A 20713-nucleotide genomic window follows, 5' to 3' on the forward strand; every position below is an offset into this window, starting at 1 on the left:
TTTGGAGGAGCGTCCTCCCATCCTCGCTCTTGTGTGAGCACAGTCTCTCTCTCTCTCTCTCTCTCTCTCTCTGTCGCTGACCGAGCGAGCATAGCGCTGCGTGTCAACCCGCTCAATTAGCATAATTCACGGCCCAAATCCAACAGAACCGGTCGGGCTGATTCGGTTCGGGTTCGGTCTCAGATTACAACTCCAGCGCTCAGCCCTGCAGTACCACGTAAAGGTGGAACAATAGTTGGTAAATGTGGAGGACACTCACTCTGACATGGATGCTGCGCTGGTGCCGCCGTTAAAAAACAAAAACAAAACTACATTCCACTATAATCGATTATGGTGTACTCTTCTATGATGCAGAATCGTTTATGTCCGCATCCCGATGCATCGATTATTTTCCTCAGCTCTACTAATTATTCACACGATCGTTTCTTTCAGGTGTTTCGGTTTTCCGGTCTTGTTTCCTCATTTTCGGTTTCAGCCATAATTTTCATTTTGATGAATCCCTACAGATGACCAAAAAATATTGCAGGACCAAACACCGTCCCTTTAGACAAAGACACATTAATGACAACTGGATGGAAATAAACATCGATCGTTAATAAGTGCCTAGTTTTACTTATCAAAACCGATCCCAGTATGTTAAAAAATTACTAACAGTCGACACCAATGTAGACATATTGTTCATCCTCGGGTTTACGCATTGATACCACAGCAGCAATTTCTGATTTTGAGTCTTTGGTTGTTGACCTTGCTGCTGCAGGAATGTGTAGACAGCTAAAGTACCTCTGGAGTAAATGTGCTTCCATTCTTAAGTCTCCCCCTCCAGCCCCCATAAGCCCCAGTGTCTCCTCCAACATCTATGACAAGCCTACAGTACAACAAACATCAATAATTGGTATTGATGTTTGTTGTGTTGTACAACAGTCTTCCAGGTTTTCAGTCTTGAAGGTCTGAAGGGTTGTGCTGATTTTTTGACATTTATTAAGGTCTAACGTGTTGCTACAGACATACAGTGTGAGGAGTATGGTCGTATTCGAGTGTTGGGTGGTAAAGTGTGAGAACATGACTTGTGAGCCTTGCTCTGTGAGGAAGTCGTACAGTTTTAGATGGAGCTGAATGCTACAAGCAAAAAGCCACACAGTGTACGCCCAGTTTTTAGCAAAGTCCTGAACATGTTAATTTTGAAAAGAGATAAAACGGCTGAGAGGACAATGCCGGTGTCTTTTCCCTGTCAGCTTCCCACCTGCAAGAAATTTCCCGCAAGGTTGTTAACAAATGTGACAGCTGCCCTGCTGTCACACCTCGAGTGAATGGCTGTCTGGTAATGTTTCGTTTATTTTGAATAAGTGAGTGTTTTGTTTCTATGGATTGACTGTGTAGGTGACAGTATGTAGTGCACACATTCAGTTACTTATCGGTTTTAGTCTATAGGTGTTTATATGATTGTTTAATAAGTTTTACTTGAGTTGCCAGTGGCCTTGGAGTTGGAGCAGCTGTAGCAGATCGCTTTACTTGGCCTGATCAGCACTATTGGCTCATACCAACTCTCAAGGGAGAAGAGATTCCTGTGTTTGTGTATAGTTATTCTCTTTTGTAAATAGTAGTTGGGTTTTGATAGTAATATGTATTCATTTTAAGTAACTCAAACATAATGGACTGATTAGTATGTATTTGTTAGGAGTAGTTTATTTATGTTCTTTGTTAGCTGATGTCTCCCCACCCTAGTGTGTTGGCAGTGGTCTGATCAGCCACTGTTTAAGTTGATCCTGTTGTGTCTGTAGAGAGGTTTTGTTGTACATGTCTGTAGTCAGGTCCTGAGTTTGGGCTCCTTTTGTTCCTAAGTCAGTTGTTATGTTATTTCAAGTACTGGTTGGCTCCTCTTTTGAGAAAAGAAAAAAAAAGTAATAAATTAAGGCATCAAGAAAATCATCAGTGCTCTCCTGGCTGGTTTATGCAAGTCCCTGACAAGAACATTTTGTTAGCAACTGATGTGTGCAATCCAGTACCGCTAGTCCTGTTGGATCTCACGGCAGCCTTTGATAACGTGGACCATGAAGTGCTACTCCATCGTCTAGAGCATGGGTACTCAAATCTGGGCATGGAGGGCCGGTATCCAGCACCTTTAAGTTTTAATTCTGTTTCAAAACACCTGATTTGAATCAGCAGGTGATTAACAGGCTTCTGCAGAGCCTGATGAGCTGCTGTACAGGTGAATCAAGTGTGTTGAATCAGAGAAACCACTAAAGCGTGCTGGATGCCGGACTTCGAGGAATGGAATTGAATAGCTCTGGTCAAGAGCTATATGAAGAGATTTCTGGTCTGCCTTGAGCTTCAAAACCAAGTAGCAATATTTATTTTACTTTCTTTGTTTATCTACCCAGCAGAAGCAGCTTTTAGTTTTTATTATCATTCAATACCGTTAAATTTCCACTCATTTTTTATGAATACTTAGTCCAAACAGGCTGATCAGAGCGCCCCAGTAACATTCAAACAATTAAACATTTTACCTACAGTGGTCTGAACTTCCTTCTGCTCAGCGTAAACCTGAGCCGGTCACCTGCAGCTTGTGCATAATCAAATGTCTCTAGGGGGCTTGCTGAAGAGGTTATTCATTTGTTATGAAATCCTTCCTACGGACGAAATTTAGAACGTTCGTATGAAGGGTCAAAATCCTGATTTATGAAAGACACGGAGGCCTCTCGTACGCCTGTAATCCACCTGAGCTACCAGGTGCTCGTGTCCTTTCTCAGTCATCTACATCGCCATCAATAAACTGTATTTGGTCACGCTACGCCCTCAGCACTTTAGCCGATTCCCTGTGTTCTACCTAGAATAAAAGAAAACTTGCGAGATTGAGACACTGGCTGCCAAAGTGCAAATACACCAAACAAGGACTAAATAAACTTGAATCTGATAAATCGTAGAGTAACAGGCTCTCATTTACATTTAACGAGTCATTCTGGGTGGAGTTAGTTTTATTTGGAAATGTCCGAATGCAGCCTCTTAGCTGTCAGTCAGTCTGGTTACCATGACAAAGTGTGTGTAATCGGAGAGCAGACGAGGTTCTGGAGTTCTCGTAGTTGTAAAATAGAATCTGGACTGGAATCAGATATGTGCGGTTTATACCCTCACTTAAAGGATTATCAGGACCACCACACTAATACGGTGTTTGACCCCCTTTCTCCTTCAGAACTGCCTTAATTCTACGTGGCGTTGATTCAACAAGGTGCTGAAAGCATTCTTTAGAAATGTCGGCCCATATTGATAGGACAGCATCTTGCAGATGATGGAGATGTGTGGGATGCACATCCAGGGCACGAAGCTCCCGTTCCACCTCATCCCAAAGATGCTCTATCGGGTTGAGATCTGGTGACTGTGGGGGTCGTTGTAGTAGTGAACTCATCGTCATGTTCAAGAAACCAGTTAGAAATGATCGGAGCTTTATGACATGGTGCGTTATCCTGCTGGAAGTAGCCATCAGAGGACGGGTACATGGTGGCCATGAAGGGGTGGACATGGTCAGAAACAATGCTCAGGTGGCCCGTAGCATTTAAACCATGCCCATTTGGCACTAAGGGGCCTAAAGTGTGCCAAGAAAACATCCCCCACACCATGACACCACCACCACCAGCCAGCACAGTGGTAACAAGGCATGATGGATCCATGTTCTCATTCTGTTTACGCCCAATTCTGACTCTACCGTCTGAATGTCTGAACAGAAATGGAAGAAGAAGAAGAAGAAAATATCATTTCTATAGCGCCTCTCAAGATAAAAATCACGAGGCGCTTCACAAAAACAAAAACAAAAAATATAAAAATTGTAAAAATAGAAAAAAAGTGTTTTGAAAATGTTTAAAAATATATTTAAAATGAGCAAAAATAGGCAATTGGGATTTAAAAGAAAAAATGTAAAGAAAGAGAGAGAGTGAACAGGAAAGAGGGAAACCAGTGGATCCTGAGGAAGGTGGAATAGGTGGGGAGAGCAGAATAAAGAGAGAGAGGTGAAGAAGGTCATACAAAAGCCAGCTTGAACAAGTGAGTCTTCAGCTGCTTTTTAAAGGAGACCACTGAGTCCACTGATCTCAGGCTCAGGGGGAGAGAGGTCCAGAGTCTGGGGGCCACAGCAGCAGATGATCTGTCACCTTTGACCTTTAGCCTGGTGCTGCACAACCAGTAGGCTTTGATCACTGGACCTCAGGGACCTGCTGGGGGTGTAGGGACTAAGAAGATCACCAATGTAAGATGGTGCTTGTCCATGTAAGGCCCTATGGAGACTCATCAGACCAGGCAGCATTTTTCCAGTCTTCAACTGTCCAGTTTTGGTGAGCTGGTGCAGACTGTAGCCTCTTTTTCCTGTTTGTAGTGGAGATGAGTGGTACCCGGTGGGGTCTTCTGTAGCCCATCCGCCTTAAGGTTGTGCGTGTTGTGGCTTCACAGATGCTTTGCTGCGTTCCTAAGGTTATAACGAGGGTTAGGCTCTTCTATCAGCTTGAATCAGTCGGCCCATTCTCCTCTGACCTCTAGCATCAACAAGGCATTGTGGCCCACAGGACTGCCGCATACTGGATGTTTTTCCCTTTTCACACCATTCCTTGTAAACCCTAGAAATGGTTGTGGGTGAAAATCCCAGTAACTGAGCAGATTGTGAAATGCTCAGACCGGCCCGTCTGGCACCAACAACCATGCCACACTCAAAATAGCTTAAATCATCTTTCTTTCCCATTCTGACCTTCAGTTTGGAGTTCAGGAGATGGTCTTGACCAGGACCACGCCCCTAAATGCACTGAAGCAACTGCCATGTGATTGGTTGATTCAGTGTTTCCCCTAGGAATTTTTCCAGCTGTGGTGGTGTGTGTGTGTGTGTGTGTGTGTGTGTGTGTGTGGGTGGGGGGGGGGGGGGGGGGGGTGGGGGGGCTTGGGGAGAAATTATGACACGTCTCTAAATAAAGTAAAATTTTCCAGTGCAGAGTGGAGACAACCCATAGAAGCACTGGTTTGATCTCATTTCAGAGAAGAATAGAACAGGTTAGATGCACCTAATAAATAAAATTACTAACAAACTCAGGATTCTTTCTTTGCTTCACTGTTCTGGTGCTGAGAATATCACTAATGTGGATCAAAGGAGATCCACAGATGAATGCACCTCTTATTTATTATTTGGAAACTACATTTACTGCAGCTGGCAGAGGCAGAGATTGTTTCTATTGATACACGAGTTTACAGAATCATTTTAAATGTTAATAGGGGAAGACTGCAGGAGGGAGCGGTAAAATACAGGGGGTCCCCAGCAAAAACAACAAACTATGAGTCTGATGAAACCCGCTGGTTTTCCATCAGGCAGTCACGGGGCAGCTCCAACGACCCAGTGGCTGTGCTGGGTCAGTTATCGAGCTCAGTCCGGTACCGGCTCGGCCGTGAACGAGCCGAGGTGACGTCGTGCTCTGCTTAAGAAGAGGTGTTATTTTCCCGCTTCAGAAGAAGCGTCCAACGTGTTTTTACGCTTTCTCCGAGACATGTCACGTCGCTAAGTTGTTAGCGCCGCGCGCTAACACGTCAATAGAGCAGCGTAGCCTGCTGGAGGTTTTAAGGGTTCAGATGAAAACACCCGACCTCTCAGGCTGCTCACGCATCGATCTTAAGTTGTCGCTGTTGCGCTCACGCCGTAATACAGTATTAGATGCGGTTAAAGTCAGACATGAAAAAATAAATTTTACATGAATAAGTGACGCTTAGCCTGGTGGGGGGAGGAAACCCTGTCAAGATCGTCAACACTCGTTTATCTTAATGCTGCTGAAACATGTAAACGTAAAAGCATTAGATCCACTGCTACCTTTCTAATTTTAAACTCAGTAACTTATGCTGTAACTGCACCTTGCCCTGCCTGCTCCTTCTTGCTGCCGCCGGCTGTGATCACAAGCGACAGCATAGTAGTTCCCGCTGCTTCTTCGGGAAACAGCGCAAAATAAATAAATAAATAAAACTTGGGATCTTGTAGGCGTGGCAGTAAGATTTCAGCCGTGGCGGCCCGCCACGGCTACACCTATGTAAGGGCAACCCTGGTTGATTACATAATTGCATTAAGCAGAAGTTGAACAGGTGTTCCTAATAATCCCTTAGGTGAGTGTAGGTCGCTCCATGGTGTGTTCCAAATCCCAGCGCAGCTCCAGATGGATCTCCTGTCATTTCCCTCACCTAAACCCGTTTACCTGGAGCTACTGACTGTCCCACAAACTCAGTACAGGTCTAGAAGTGATCAGGATTTCTTGGTCTTGGCTCCTTCTCTCTGGAATGAGCTTCCACTCGATATTAACTTGTTCACTGCCAATGATGACTTAAGTCGCCTGATGGATAAAAACTGATATTAACTTTATTACTGTTATTAATGTCCTTAACGGTTTAACATCTGATGTTTTTAAACGAAGTTTCATCCATTTATTTTACTCTGGGAACAGGCAGGCTTTTGTAGTTCTTACAGGGAGGACTGACCTTGCCCTCGGTACCAGTCCTGGTACTGGTCTCTTTATCAGTAGAACTCCCTTGAGAAAGTCCAGACAGCTTTGTTGTTTTAGAAATACACCTGGAGTGTCTTCCTGCCTGAGAGTCTGTCAGGAATGTCGAACGTGTGTGCGTTTATCTTTTTGTGTGTCTGCTTAATAAATACTGTCGGAAGGCGTCAGCCTGATGAGAGTGAAACTGGCGACTGTTGTGTGGTGTGTATTCATTTCCTCTCCACTTTGCAAAGTCTAAATTGATTGTTGATTATTGGTATTGGATTTGATAAATTAAATTAATTACCATAACCCCCTGTACTTTGAACTCTCTCAGAGGTAATCCTGGATTGATAAAATTATCCAACATCGCCATTTGCATTTTTTACTGTGTGGACGAGCCCCCGCACCATGAGAACAAACATCTCAGCTCTAAAGCCGATCTTCATCCGCGTACGTCACACGTCACGTGATCAAGAGGCAGGAAATCCATGTGTTAGGAGATCGTTTTGGGCTGCTGCTGTAAAAAAAGTGAGGCGCGAACCAGAAAAGCTTCTGCCGATCACAATTCAACAACGCATTTTGAAAGAACGGATAACGCTCGAAACGCGCGGATTCTTCCAGATGTAAGACGTGAGTCTCCGCTTTGTTTTGTTAGTGTTGGCGTTGACATCATCCTAGCGCGCATTCACGGTTTTTGGTAGAGTGGAATAAGATGGATCCTTAGATATTTCAGCTTCAGGCACTGAACCAATTTCATGGTTCTGTGTATGACAGAAACTCACTCTGACCAAAGCTAGGAGGGTCCACTGAGGAGCCTATCCATGGCAGAGTGGGGGATGTCTTCAGCTCCTGCCTGTCCTCCACCCAATAGTCAGCCATCCAGGATCTCTTGGTGGTGGTGTATTGTTCTAGAAAACACATCATCATCAACTTTGTTTATAACATGCTTTTCATTAACTAGAAGGTGAACCAAAGCACTGCACACACATAAACACTGATCCAAGCAAGGGCCCACAAAATAAACAATAAGACAATAACAACAGGAGATCAAAGCTAAATGTTGATAAAAGAACACACTAAAACAGGATCACACTAAACCTCAATATCTAAAAGTATGGCTAGTCATGAGCTGAGGTGAGTCTTCATCCGACTCGGGGAGGGTGCTTGTCTGTGGAATGTCAATGTCAAGTTTATTTATATAGCACATTTCCAACAATCAGAGACTGCACAAAGTGCTGTACACATTGGCCTTCGAGAATGTAGTGGGACACATATCTGCACATCGTCCGCAAAGAAGTGATACGAGATGCCATGCTTATGAAAGATTGCGCCAAGAGGCAACATATACAGCGAGAACAAGAGTGGGCCCAAAACTGAACCTTGAGGGACACCACAACTAAGTTTCGCTGGAGACGAACAGCACTGCCCCATATTTACTGTAAAAGTCCTGTCTGACAGGAAGGACTTAAACCACTGCAACTCTGAGCCCCGGATACCAACGTCATGCTCTAGGCGGGATAAAAGGATCTGATGGTCCACCGTATCAAAGGGCGCTATTAGGTCTAAATGGATCAATACAGCTGAATGACCGGAATCGATAGTTAAAAATATATCGTTAAATATTCTTAAAAGAGCAGTCTCCGTACTGCGGTATTGCTTAAAACCTGATTGAAACTTCTCTAAAATACCAAAATGGTTGAGGTAGTCCTGCCGCTGCCTGTAGACAATTGTCTCCATGACCTTAGAAAGGAAAGGTAACTTGGAGATAGGCCTGTAGTTGGAGAGCACCATGGGATCGAGATCAGGTTTCTGAATAACAGCACGTTTAAAGGCGGCAGGGACATGACCAGCAGATAAGCAAGTGTTTATAATAAGTAAAAAAATGGGCCCAATAGTAGAAAAGACATTTTTAAATGTGATGGGTGGATACTATCCAGTGGGCTGCAGGAAGGTCTTGACTGGTGAACCACCTTAGAGAGGTCAGAGAGAGACAAAAGCTCAAACTGGTCAAAAGCAGTTGAGCAAGGTTGTGAAGAGGCTGTGTCCACCAGAGAGGAAGGGGAAGATGATCTAAGAGGTGATCTCATCTGTGAAGAAATTCTTCAACTTTTCACAGAACAGATCAGAAAACTTTAGGCAAGAAGACACACCAGGGGAGATAAGACGACTCAATACACTAAATAAGACCTGAGGCCTATGGGAGTTATTTACAATAGGCATAGAAAAGTACTGTGTGCCTGCTTTAGTGCACACTGGTATTCAGCTCGAACATCCCTAAGGATATCCAGCGAGACATGAAGGCCGTCCTTTTTCCATTTTCTCTCAGCTCTTCTACAAGCTCGTCAGAGAGAACGAAAAGAGTCATTCATCCATGGTTCAGGAGCGCGCGCACAGCTCCGAGTTCCAAAAGGGGCAATACAGTCCAAAATGTCAGTGCATGTAGAATTAAAACGTTCCAAGAGCTCATCAGTTCAGATATCGCCACAGTCTATCGGCACTAAAAAACAATAAAGTGAGAGGCAGTTTGTGAGCTCAAAAGGCGTCCGCAACGCTGTGACGGAGCCCGAATCGGTTCAGAGATATCCACACATACATTGAATAATACAGGAAAGTGGTCTGAAAACTGGGAGTCTCTAATTTCAGTCACTTTAACATCAAGCCCAAGAGATAATGTTAAGTCCAATGTGTGGCCCTTTTCATGTGTAGGGCCTGACAGACTGAATAAGGTTAAAAGAGGTAAGCCTTAACCAGAGGTTTAGTTGCACAGCAGACGTGAATGTTAAAATCACCAACAACTAAAAGCTTTTCAGCATTAACTCATTCACTGCCGTTGATGATTAAAGTCGTCATTTTAGATCCAACCGTTCACTGCCAATGACGACTAAAGTCATCATTTGCATTTTTTTACTGTTTGAGCATCAGAACGAGCCCCCGCGCTGAGAGAACAAACATCTCAGCCCTGAAGCCGATCTTCATCCGCATACGTCACACGTCACATGATCAGGAAGCAGACCATCCATGTATTAGGAGATCGTTTTGGGCCGTTCCTGTCAAAAAAGTGAGGCGCGAACCAGAAAAGCTTCTGCCGATCACAATTCAACAACGAATTATGAAAGAACGGATAACGCTCGAAACACGCGGATTCTTCCTGATGTAAGAGGTGAGTCTCCGCTTTGTTTTGGTTGTTTTGGCATCGACATCATGCTAGCGCGCAACGTTCTGTGACTCTTAAAAAAAAACAGTAAAAACGGTGAGAAACGCTGGCAGCGAAGGCCGTTAGCGATCAGGAAACGGCTGGCAGTGAATGAGTTAAGAACGAGACCTGCCATAAAATCAGCAATAAAGTTCTTATCCATCTTAGGTGGCCGATAGATCACTGCACAAAGTAGAACAACATCGGACTGGATTTCAAATAGTTGAGACTCAAAGCTCGGATAAGCATTTGAAGGGATGTTTCGGCATCGAAATTTAGATTTCCAAACAGATGTCATGCCTCCCCCTTTGCCCGACAGACGAGGGGAGCTATGAAACGCACAGTCAGCTGGGAGAAGCTCAGAGAAGACCACTGACTCAATATCCCGAATCCAAGTTTCCGTAAGGAATAAAAAATCCAACGTTCGTGCTTCACAGAAATCCTTCAGTACAAAGGTTTTATTTGTAAGAGACCTGGTATTAAGGAGTGCCATCCGAAGAGCAGGCCCATTTCCATCTGACAGTCTCACACGCTCCAAGGTCCGGAGGATGGAAAAATCCATTCCACGTTTTCCAATTCGTAGCGAGGACCGGGGGCCAGGACTGGAGAAGAGAGGCACCGACCATCAAGCACGGATCCAGGAAGAACAGGGAGTATCCAGCGAGGGCAAAGATGCTCCAAACAACGAGAAGTACTGAGCAGATGGCAAGCCGTGCACAGTGCTGGCGCCATCTTGCTTGAGAAGGTCATTCCACAGCTTTGGGGCTAAAACTGACAAAGCCCTGCCTCCTCTTGCAGAACATTTCACACGTGGAACAACTGGTAAGTGCTGTTGTATTGACCTTAGAGCGCTCGCACCAGTGAAACGAACTCTGTGTGTGTGACACATCTCACTCACCAAGCAGCGCAGAGGTGATGTTGATGTCCAGTCTCTGTTTGGCCTGAACCTCCATCTTGAACCGTGGAGGCTGGAGGTGACCACCAGTCTGCTGCTGCCAGGACAGGCAGCAGGGCCAGGGCTCAATGAAAGGCTCCCAGCCTGGTGCACGCACGCACGCACACACACACACACACACACACGTACACACACACACACACACACACACACACACACACACACACACACACACACCTTTAAAACATTGCTGATGTTAAATTAAAGACCTCTCTAAACAGGTCAAGCCTTCTAGAACCACCATCTTACAATGATGGAGGTCCCAACGTCTCAAAATCATGGCTCCCCAACCCCTTCCCACATCACTTCCTGCTTTTCTCCTCCTCAAACCAACCCAAACCCAAACGACCTTCTCGCTCCAGCCCCTCTCTGTGTTACGGCAGACCCGGTCTAGCCTAGAGGCAGCCTGGGCAGCAGGAGCTCAGGAGGTAGAGCGGGTTGTCCAGCAATCGGAAGGTTGCAGGTTTGAGAATGCTGCTGTTGTGTCCTTGGGCAAAACACTTAACCCGTTTCATAGGTGGTGGTGGTCAGAGGGGCCGGTGGTGCCTGTGTTCAGCAGTCTTTCTTCCATCAGAGCACCCCAGGGCAGCTGTGGCTACAATGAAGCTCATCATCACCAGTGTGTGAATGGGTGGATGACTGATTGTGTTGTAGAGCACCTTGGGGGGCACTAGAACCCTAAGAAAGCGCTATGCTAATACAGACCACTTACCCTAGAAATGTAGACAGACAGAAGCAAAGGCTATGTTATTTTCCTCTACAGGCTGATGTAGCCATGCTCCATTAGATCCTCAGCAGCTCTGCCATTGGCCTGATCAGTATCGTGCCAAGCCTATGGGTCTGGTGGGCGGGGCGTTACTGCGACTGAGCAAAGATGGCAACAGGTGGTTTGAAGTGGCTTAGGCAGCACCTTTGGACTGGACTTTTCTTTGAGTCAAGAGCAGACAGAGATACTCTCATCACACCTGATTAAAGATTCTGGATCTGTTCCTCAACCACCATAAAACCACAAGTAAAACAGGCCCCGGCTCCTTACAGTTCACCTACCAGCAGACCATAACAGGGATTCAGAATAATGACGGATTTGAAGGTATTTGTAGAAGTCTTTGTGACCAATATTACCATTAGCCCTAATCTGGTCAAAGGGTTTAATAGAATTAGAGGACAACAGACCTGAGAAATCCCTCAGCCCCGAGGAGGACCAACTCAGAAGGCCAATACTCCGAACGTGAGGCGGTAGATCTGGATTTAAGGCCAGAGGGGACCGGATTGAAATAAAAGGTGGAATTCTCAAATACTTCTTCACATCCCTCCAGGCCAATAATGTACTGTAAACCAATGTATTATCTCAGAGAGCCTATCTGGTCGAACTTAACAATGTAAGGAAGGGAGGTTAGTCTTCTAGGGAGGCAGGCCAGAGTTTCCAACTCAACCCACAGGGATGACTCTCTGTTCAAGATCCAGTCTGATATAATTTTGAGTTGCGAGCACCAATAATAAAATTGTATGTTAGGTAGGGAGAGGCCTCCTAGTTGCTTCGATTTAGTAAGCGTAAAAAATTTCATTCGTTGATGTTTATTGTTCCAGATAAAGCGTGAAATATCCGAGTTGAGGGATTTAAAGAACAAGGGGGGTAAATAACAGGGGGGGTTCTGAAATAAATAATTAAGACGCGGGAGGATGTTCATTTTTATTGTATTGACCCTGCCCAACAGGGACGTGGGTAGAATGGACCATCTGGTTGAATCAGATTTAATTCACTGGATGAGAGGAGCGTAATTGGTTGAGAAAAGATCAGCCAGGATGGGTGTAATAAAGATTCCTAAATACCTGAATCCCTTCATAGAGATTTGGAAAGTGGAATGGGGGACCTCGGCCTGAGAAATATTGAAGGGGCAAGCAATCGATTTATCCATATTGATTTTGTAGCCTGAGAGGGTGCCAAATTTAGCTATGGACCTGCAGACCGCCGGAATCGAGACAGATGGATTAGTCAAATATAGGAGGACATCGTCCGCAAAAAGGGAAATCACGTGGTTGGTATCAGCTGCCTTAACGCCTAATATATCTGGATTGGGTCTAATACTGACAGCTAGAGGTTCAATAAAGAGAGTAAACAATAGAGGGGACGGGGGCAACCCTGTCTGCAGCCCCTTCCTATAGGAAAACTGTCTGACAATAAACCGTTTGTGTTAACAGTAGCTGTGGGATTAGAATAAAAAGATTTAACTAGATTGATAAAGTTAGGCCCCAGGCCGAATCTTTCTAATACCGAGAACAGAAATGGCCATTACTTCATTTTAATACGGGGAGCACGTAAACTAACACCAGCGTCAATAGCTATTCTGCCAAGTGCAACCAATGTACGTCATCACGCCCAGAATGCATTGTGTGAGGAAAACATGGCATCCTGCGTATGTCAAAAATGTGCTAAATATTATAGATATAAACAAACAGCACCATTCTGTGTTTCTAACAACATAGTTTGGTACAACAGAAAACTTGTGGCTTATTAGGACACATACGTTCTCATAGCTGCACTCCTGTTAGAAAGACCACGTAAACGTCTGTAAAACTGAGAAAACTGGTCTACACCTGCTGGTTCATGGTGAAGACCTATTCATACACAGTCATGTGTACCAAGTTGTTGCTGTTGAGTGAATTCAGTGAGGTGGTGACTGTCCCTGAGAAACACTCATCTCTGAGCAGAGTGCTATGGAGTGGTTAAGTCGAAGCTTTTTGCCATGAGGGAGTTTGTGATGGAGTTATGCGAGTAAACATCTCAGCCCAAAGCAGCAAACTTGAGGCTTCTACTTTTACTAGAGGAGCTGACACTACATGCAAGTCTGAACCTCATCAAGACCACTCAGTCTTGTTCCAGTTAAATAAAAACCTCCGTTCTTTTGTGGTTATAGGAACCATTCTGACCCTGTTGAAAACAGAAGAACACTTTGTTTTCTTTAAAGCAGGATTAGAGCATCCTAAATAGTGTCAGGTGTTTCTTACCTGACAGCTCTCTGTTGTAGTAGTCTCCTGACAAAGTGCAGCTAGCGTTACCTTCCCGGGTGGAACCAATGCGCTGCAGCACATTAAGCCCTGTAATAACAACCATCCATCAGAACCTCGTAGCCCCATACGCGTCATTAGCTCGGACTTTTAATGCTTTCAGTTCCAATTTCCTTTCCCCTCAAAAGGCATGCCTTTTGCCAGGCCACCGTTGTAAATAAGAGTTGATTTTAATCTGTTGTTGCCTTGTTAAAGGTGTGGGACACTCCTTTAATCAATACATTTGCAGTGTTCTCTAGTAGGGATGCTCTGCAACGTTGATGTTTTATCTCCACAAATAACACAAGCCTGGAAGAGCTCCGCCATGTGGTGGACAACAGCCTTCCCCGTCGTGAGTCCAGATGGGTGAGTCCATGAATGGTAGTGGCAGTGTGCCGTAGATCTGTCAGGCTTTTCTAATCCTAGTTTCATTGTCTGCAGGAGATAGGTGTAGGAGACTATTTTCATGTTCAGCCTACAAGAAACACTCAGATGACCCTTTAGAATCAGAGATAATCACTAAAACAGGGTTTTTGCAGCTAATGAGACTCAACTGTTCTTAAAAGTTTAGCAGAGGATCTTTTTCTTCCGGTTGGATCATCGGAACCATTGGCCCACATAACTGTCAATCATTCTGGTGAAGCTTTCAAGGACGTCATCGTACGTGCTCATTACTGGGTTCGTTTTATGTGTTGAGCTCTCACCGGGTCCTTCTGAAATGGGCTGAGTCGCTAGAGTCTTCCAAGTCTCTGATAAAAAGAGAAAGGCTTCCGAAGTGGGAAATAAGACCGGAGTTTATTTAGGAGACTCTTTTCAACGATGGCTTGTGCCAAAACAAAGGTCGGGCTCCCCACAGATGGTTTTCTGCTCGATTCCTGCTAGAAAAAGTGCAGCAAGGCCGGCAGCTACTTGTAGACAGAGCGTGCATTTCTTCTAAATGTGGAGAGGGCACTTCTTTCCTGAAACTCAAACATTCTCCACGATATCTCCCAGTATTATCTAGCTTCTGTGTTTCGCTTCTTTACAAATAACATCTGAATGTGGTGTGGCGAGGCAGGCTCCAGTCCAGAGAACTTCATGTGTAGACAGCCAAAGTTTGGTGTTGTGCTGCTGGCCTTCAAAACTAGCCACACTTGGAGTTGGTTATATATTTTTCACCCACTGAAAGTGCCTTTGCTTTGACTACTGCTGAAAGACTGAATGTTGACTTGACCTACTGGAGAAAGTGAGTTCAGCTAGAGGGACGTCACAGTCAAGGCAGTCGTCTATCAAACATATGCAGATGCTGTCGGCCCTCAGCTCCACCCCGGACAACGGAGCAGTGTGGCTGCTGGTGCTGGAGTCCACCCTGGTGCTGGAACATCTGGACACATTCTCTGCATTCTCCAGTAGCCATGTGGCAGCCTGGTCCAGATGACCTGCAGCACATGGGTCAGGGGTCAGGGGTCATGTGAATGCTATCTATGTTAAAAAGTGTGTGATGTTTGATTGAGCTCACTTGCCTTTACAAAGGGAAAGAGCTCTTCTGCAGTCTTCCTTTTTGAAGCCTAGGTCCTGTAAGTGGTTCAGTTGGGTTTCTAAAAAAACAAAATGGTCAAGAGGCTAAACAAACGCACCAAGGTCAACGGCTCCTGCCAAAGATTAAGGGTTGAAGACAAGTCTGAAGGAGTACATACAGCGGGAGGAGGAGAGGATAGTAATACATTTCATTTAATGGTGCCTTTCAATTCACCCAAGGTTGCCTTACAGACAGTAAAAACAGGGTTTAATACATTCAAACAACACAATTCACAGTAAACAGGAGGAAAAAGAGCGTGTTCACAGTAAAATCCACATGAAAACCTACGAGCAGGCATCAGTGAATGTTTTCTGGAGAGAGTGGGTATGCATGTTTGAGCAGGTGAGTTTGAGTCTCGATTTAAAGTATCTTTCCGGAGTTTTCCTCTTTCAGAAATGATGTATGATGTCAGACATCCATAAAATTGATTATCTCATCATGTACAGTGATAAAATGTAAGCAACACGTCCCCTGCCCCGCAGAGGTCCGTGCAATAGGAAACTGAGCACCGACCAGAACTAACCAATAGCGTTAGACTAACGCTTACACGCTTCAGATTTAAAGGGACTTTTTGGACTTTTGAATTTTTATGGTGGCGATCGCCCCCCTCAGGCCAAAAGCATAACGGCAGCTTCAATAGCAGGCTCCTGCACGAGGTGCGCATGCTGTACTGCACACTCCTTAACGAAAATAGCCGCTGAGACAGTCCCGTGTGTGTGTGTGTGTGTGTGTGTGTGCGCGTGTGTGTGCGCGTGTGTGCGTGTGCGTGTGTGTGTGTGTGTGTGTGTGTGTGTGTGCGTGCGTGTGTGTGTGTGTGTGCGTGTGCGTGTGCGTGTGTGTGTGTGTGTGTGTGTTCATCCTGAAAGGCACAATGCAAATGCAGGTCATAATCACCAATCAACAATAACCCATGTCATGCTTGAACCTGGGTCTGCATATACCTTTGAGGTGGTGAGTTTCCTGCTTGCTGGTGCCAGGTGTGACTTCGACTGAGACCGGGGCAGGAAGGGCTTTGGCAGAAGGAATCGACTTAGCAATGGTAAGAAAAAGCTGAATATCATTGTAGGAGAGACGGATGTCCAGGACAGGAAACTGAATCTGCCAGAAAGAAGAACATCTTTTATTTGTATTCTGTCAATCTAACATTGACATGATTGGGATGTCCCATTACAGTTTTTCTCAGTTGCTTTGGTGCATTTTTCACAACAGAACTGATCTCTGCACCACTACTGAGGCTCTTCTCAAAACAATTAGTGCAAACTGCAAAACATGGTGGATAACTTGCAAAAGTGAGTCGCTTCATCAAAAAGAAAAGTCAGTTTCTCAAAATAAATAGTCAGTGCTTCAAAAGCAAGTCCCTTAATCAAAACCGATAATATATTCATCAAAAACAAGTACTTATATCAATCTAAGTGTCAGGGCTGTCACAATTACAAGTCATTACAGCACCTTTGGTCACAAAATCAAATGGTTTGAACACGTTCTCATTGTGATGGATTTCTTTGTAGGTGCTTCCCAGTGACATGTCAAGTCTGGACAGCATGCATGGCACGTTGAAAACCATAAACTGTAAAGGAAAATCCAGACACTTCATATGCACTCTTGAAAATATTTAATTGAAACTGTTCACAGCATTGTGCAGCTGGGGAAATACAGTAAAACAAACATTTAACAGCAAACATAAACTCACTTAGACAGTAAACCTTACTGCAGTAGTTATGAAACAAAGAAAACTGAACAGACACTGCTGCATATCAATCACTGATATCTAGACGCTCCCGTCTGTCTGCCCACACATTTTCATCAGCATCACAGGGAATGTTAGCTCTATCGATGCATCGAGGAAAGTATCTTCTGGAGTGTCGAATCCACCCTCTGCAGGACTTTGCTGTGATGTCATCACAAGCTGCATCCATAGCTGCTAGCAGGGCCATTTGGGTATGTGGATGCCTGTCAACTACCTTCCACCTCCAGGAAGAGAACAACTCCTCGGTTGGATTTAGGAATGGAGTGTAAGGTGGAAGAAACTCCATAAGCATCCTGTCGTGTGCTGCAAACCACTGCCTGACTACAGCAGAGTGCTGGAAGCTAACGTTATCCCAAACCACTACATACATTGTCTGATTGTCACCAGGATCATCCCCTTCATTTTGTGGGATTAGGTCCCTAAAAAGAGCGTCCAGAAAAGCCAACAGGTGTTGTGTATTGTATGCACCAATACGAGGAATACGGCTGTGAACGCTGTTTTCTGAGATTACTGCACACATTGTAGTATTTCCTTCTCATTGGCCTGGGACATCAATGGTAAATGGTAAATGGCCTGTATTTGATATAGCGCCTTCTAGAGTCCTAGAACCCCCCAAGGCGCTTTACAACACAATCAGTCATTCACCCATTCACACACACATTCACACACTGGTGGGGATGAGCTACGATGTAGCCACAGCTGCCCTGGGGCGCACAGACAGAGGCGAGGCTGCCGAGCACTGGCGCCACCGGTCCCCCCGACCACCACCAGCAGGCAACGTGGGTTAAGTGTCTTGCCCAAGGACACAACGACAGTGACAGACTGAGCAGGGCTCGAACCTGCAACCTTCCAATTACAGGGCGAGCACTTAGCTCCTGTGCCACCGTCGCCCCAATGGATTCCTCGAGTACCTCGAATAATTTGAGTACAAAAAAGCCTCGAGTCAAATTCTCTGCCTCGAGGCTTCGTTTAATTCATGTTTAATTAATTCATGGCTTTGCAATCACGCGGGATCATGTTTCACCCGGACCGAAATAAGTGACGCACATGCACACTGCACTGAATGCACACGCGAGTAGCGAATGTAACTTAACTTTCTCTTTAACCATGGTGGACAGCGTGGACCCCGGTGGAGTGAAAAAGACACAAAATGTCAAAGGTGTGGGACCATTTTTCACGTCGTAAGGCGGAAAACGTAGTCCAGTATAAAAACTGTAAAATGGATGTAGCCTACCACAACACCACATCCTCCAAGCTGCAGCACCTGACCAGGAAACATCCACATGTAAATGTCACTTCTGCAAGCGGACTCGGAGCCTCTACAAGATGATGCGTTTTAGCCTGTTTTTCTATATATTCTGCAGACACTGGGCGACTTTTTCATTTGTAGCACTTAGTTTCAGCTCACACCGTACGTGTGGTAGCAACACGTCGGTCTTAATGTGCTAAAAATAGCAGTTTTTACAACACGTCGGACTTTTTACTTTGTTGTTATTGATGTCCGTTGTCCCTCGGGATTGCTGCAGGAGGACACGGGTATTTATGAGAGTGGCGGAGGAAAACGAAAGAATGTAAATAAATGTGTGATCAGTGTAATTTGACATAACCACGGCAAACATGCTTTCTCGACAATCCTGGTTAGTGTGAGACAAAAAAGTGTAGAAATTAAAACGAACGTGTGTTAATAGGTTAACAGCTGGCGAGCCATGTTTGCGCATGCGCCGTGAGCGGTTCTGGTGCTGTTTGGGCCGCAGCCACTCGCATTTGTTTACTGTGAAGTTGAAGAGCTGAAGTTTTGAAAACTAATTTAGAATAAAACTTGAAGAATGACTGGCAATTGCTTTCTCATTTTAAGAGGTCTTTCATATTTTATAAATGCTATTTGATAAAATGGTTTACAAACGCAAAAGGGTAATTTATTAGAGTACTCGATTAATCGATAAAATATTCGATAGAGTACTCGATTACAAAAATATTCGATAGCTGCAGCCCTAATTGGTTGCAAGTTAGAGTAACACACCAATTTTCATTAGTGTGAGTTAAGGTTCACCTGAGAAAAGTAATTTATGGAGATTTCCATGGAAACTCCTTAAAAATAGGGTTTTCAAAATGGGTGTACAAAGTGTTTGACAAGATGTTCAACAATTTTGAGTGCAATGACACGAGCAATGAAATAAAGACTATTAGATGTAAGGACAATGACTATTCAGCCGGTACAAGTATAAATAATTGTGACATTCATGATAAAAGCAAGGAGATAGTGATGAATAGCAAGTCAAAAGTGACCATTCTTTAGACATTTGTACTTACTCAACTGCTTCATGTCCAAAGGCAACCCTAACCGCCACTAGGTTGTGCCAAAACGACTAAATGCTGTGGAGGTTGAACTAACTGTTGTGCAAAGTTTAATTCTGTTGTGAGAAATGCACCAAAGCAACTGAGAGGAACTGTAACATCGTTTTAATGAGCATTTTCCTTTGGGTCTGCATACTATTAACAGTCGTTTAACAGTGAAAATGTAAAGAACAGACCTGTTGATTGTCTTTTTCATGTTAAACCAGTGAGTCTGAGGTATGTAGAGACAACAAATAACCAGCTGGTTGTGAGGATCCGTTTCACTGAAGCTGGCAGCTGATTTCATTGCGGAGTCTCCAACAATGTTTTCTAAAAGGAGCTACAACAAAAACCAAACAGCTGAAGTTTGAAAACCTGTGTTTTCAATATTAATTAATTGATATTATAATCCTATGATAGTGTTATAATAAGTAATATAACACTAGACTGATCACACGTAATGTTAAAATCACATGACACATTCCTTTTCCTGATCCAATCAGAACCTTCCAGATCTGATGCGAGGCGTGGCAGAAGATCTTTCGTGGATGAACTATCAAGGAGTAGGAGTACCCGGCCCAGAGGGTTACCGGGGTCCCACCCTGGAGCCAGGCCTGGGGTTGGGGCCCGTGAATGAGCGTCTTGTGGCCGGGCTATCGCCCATGGGACCCGGCCGGGCCCAGCCCGAACCGGATGCATGGGCTCATCCAACTGTGGACCCACCACCCGCACGAGGAACATGAAGGGTCCGGTGCAGTGTGGATCAGGTGGCAGACTGAGGCGGGAGCCTTGGCGGTCCAATCCCCGGACAAGGAAACTGGTTTTTGGGACATGGAACGTCACCTCGCTGGCAGGGAAGGAGCAGGAGCTTGTGGCAGAGGTTGAGCGGTACCGGCTAGATATAGTCGGACTCACCTCGACACATAGCATTGGCTCTGGAACCCAAGTCCTTGAGAGGGGTTGGACACTCTACTTTGCTGGAGTTGCTCCGGGTGAGAGGCGGAGGGCTGGGGTTGGCTTTTTGTTAGCCCCAAGACTCTCTGCCTGTGTGTTGGGGTTTACTCCGAGGGACGAGAGGGTAGCTTCCCTGCGCCTTCGGGTCGGGGAACGGGTCCTGACTGTTGTTTGTGCTTATGGGCCAAATATCAGTTCAGAGTACCCACCCTTTTTGGAGTCCCTGGGACGAGTGCTAGATAGTGCTCCATCAGGGGACTCCATTGTCCTGCTGGGGGACTACAATGCTCACGTGGGCAATGACAGCTTGACCTGGAGGGGTGTGATTGGGAGGAACGGCCCGCCTGATCTGAACTCGAGTGGTTTTGTTATTGGACTTCTGTGCAAGCCGCAGTTTGGCCATAACGAACACCATGTTCGAACATAAAGATGCCCATCG

The 20713-nt window shown here is 45.1% G+C and overlaps 1 protein-coding gene across 4 annotated transcripts in view; it reads right to left on the reverse strand.

Moving 5' to 3' along the window:
• vps13d (vacuolar protein sorting 13 homolog D) overlaps positions 1-20713 on the reverse strand; it is a 206285-nt gene that overhangs the window by 96929 nt on the left and 88643 nt on the right. For all 4 annotated transcript variants that reach the window (XM_054745595.2, XM_054745599.2, XM_054745598.2 and 1 more), the window contains exons 34-39: positions 16181-16337; positions 15184-15258; positions 14899-15099; positions 13643-13732; positions 10580-10720; positions 7271-7396 (exon numbers count right to left, since the gene is read on the reverse strand). In XM_054745595.2, the coding sequence (XP_054601570.1) occupies positions 7271-7396; positions 10580-10720; positions 13643-13732; positions 14899-15099; positions 15184-15258; positions 16181-16337 (790 nt within the window). The remainder of the gene's footprint in view (positions 1-7270; positions 7397-10579; positions 10721-13642; positions 13733-14898; positions 15100-15183; positions 15259-16180; positions 16338-20713) is intronic.

The sequence above is a fragment of the Nothobranchius furzeri genome, chromosome 10 (genome assembly GCF_043380555.1).
Source record: "Nothobranchius furzeri strain GRZ-AD chromosome 10, NfurGRZ-RIMD1, whole genome shotgun sequence".
Taxonomy (NCBI): Eukaryota; Metazoa; Chordata; class Actinopteri; order Cyprinodontiformes; family Nothobranchiidae; genus Nothobranchius; species Nothobranchius furzeri.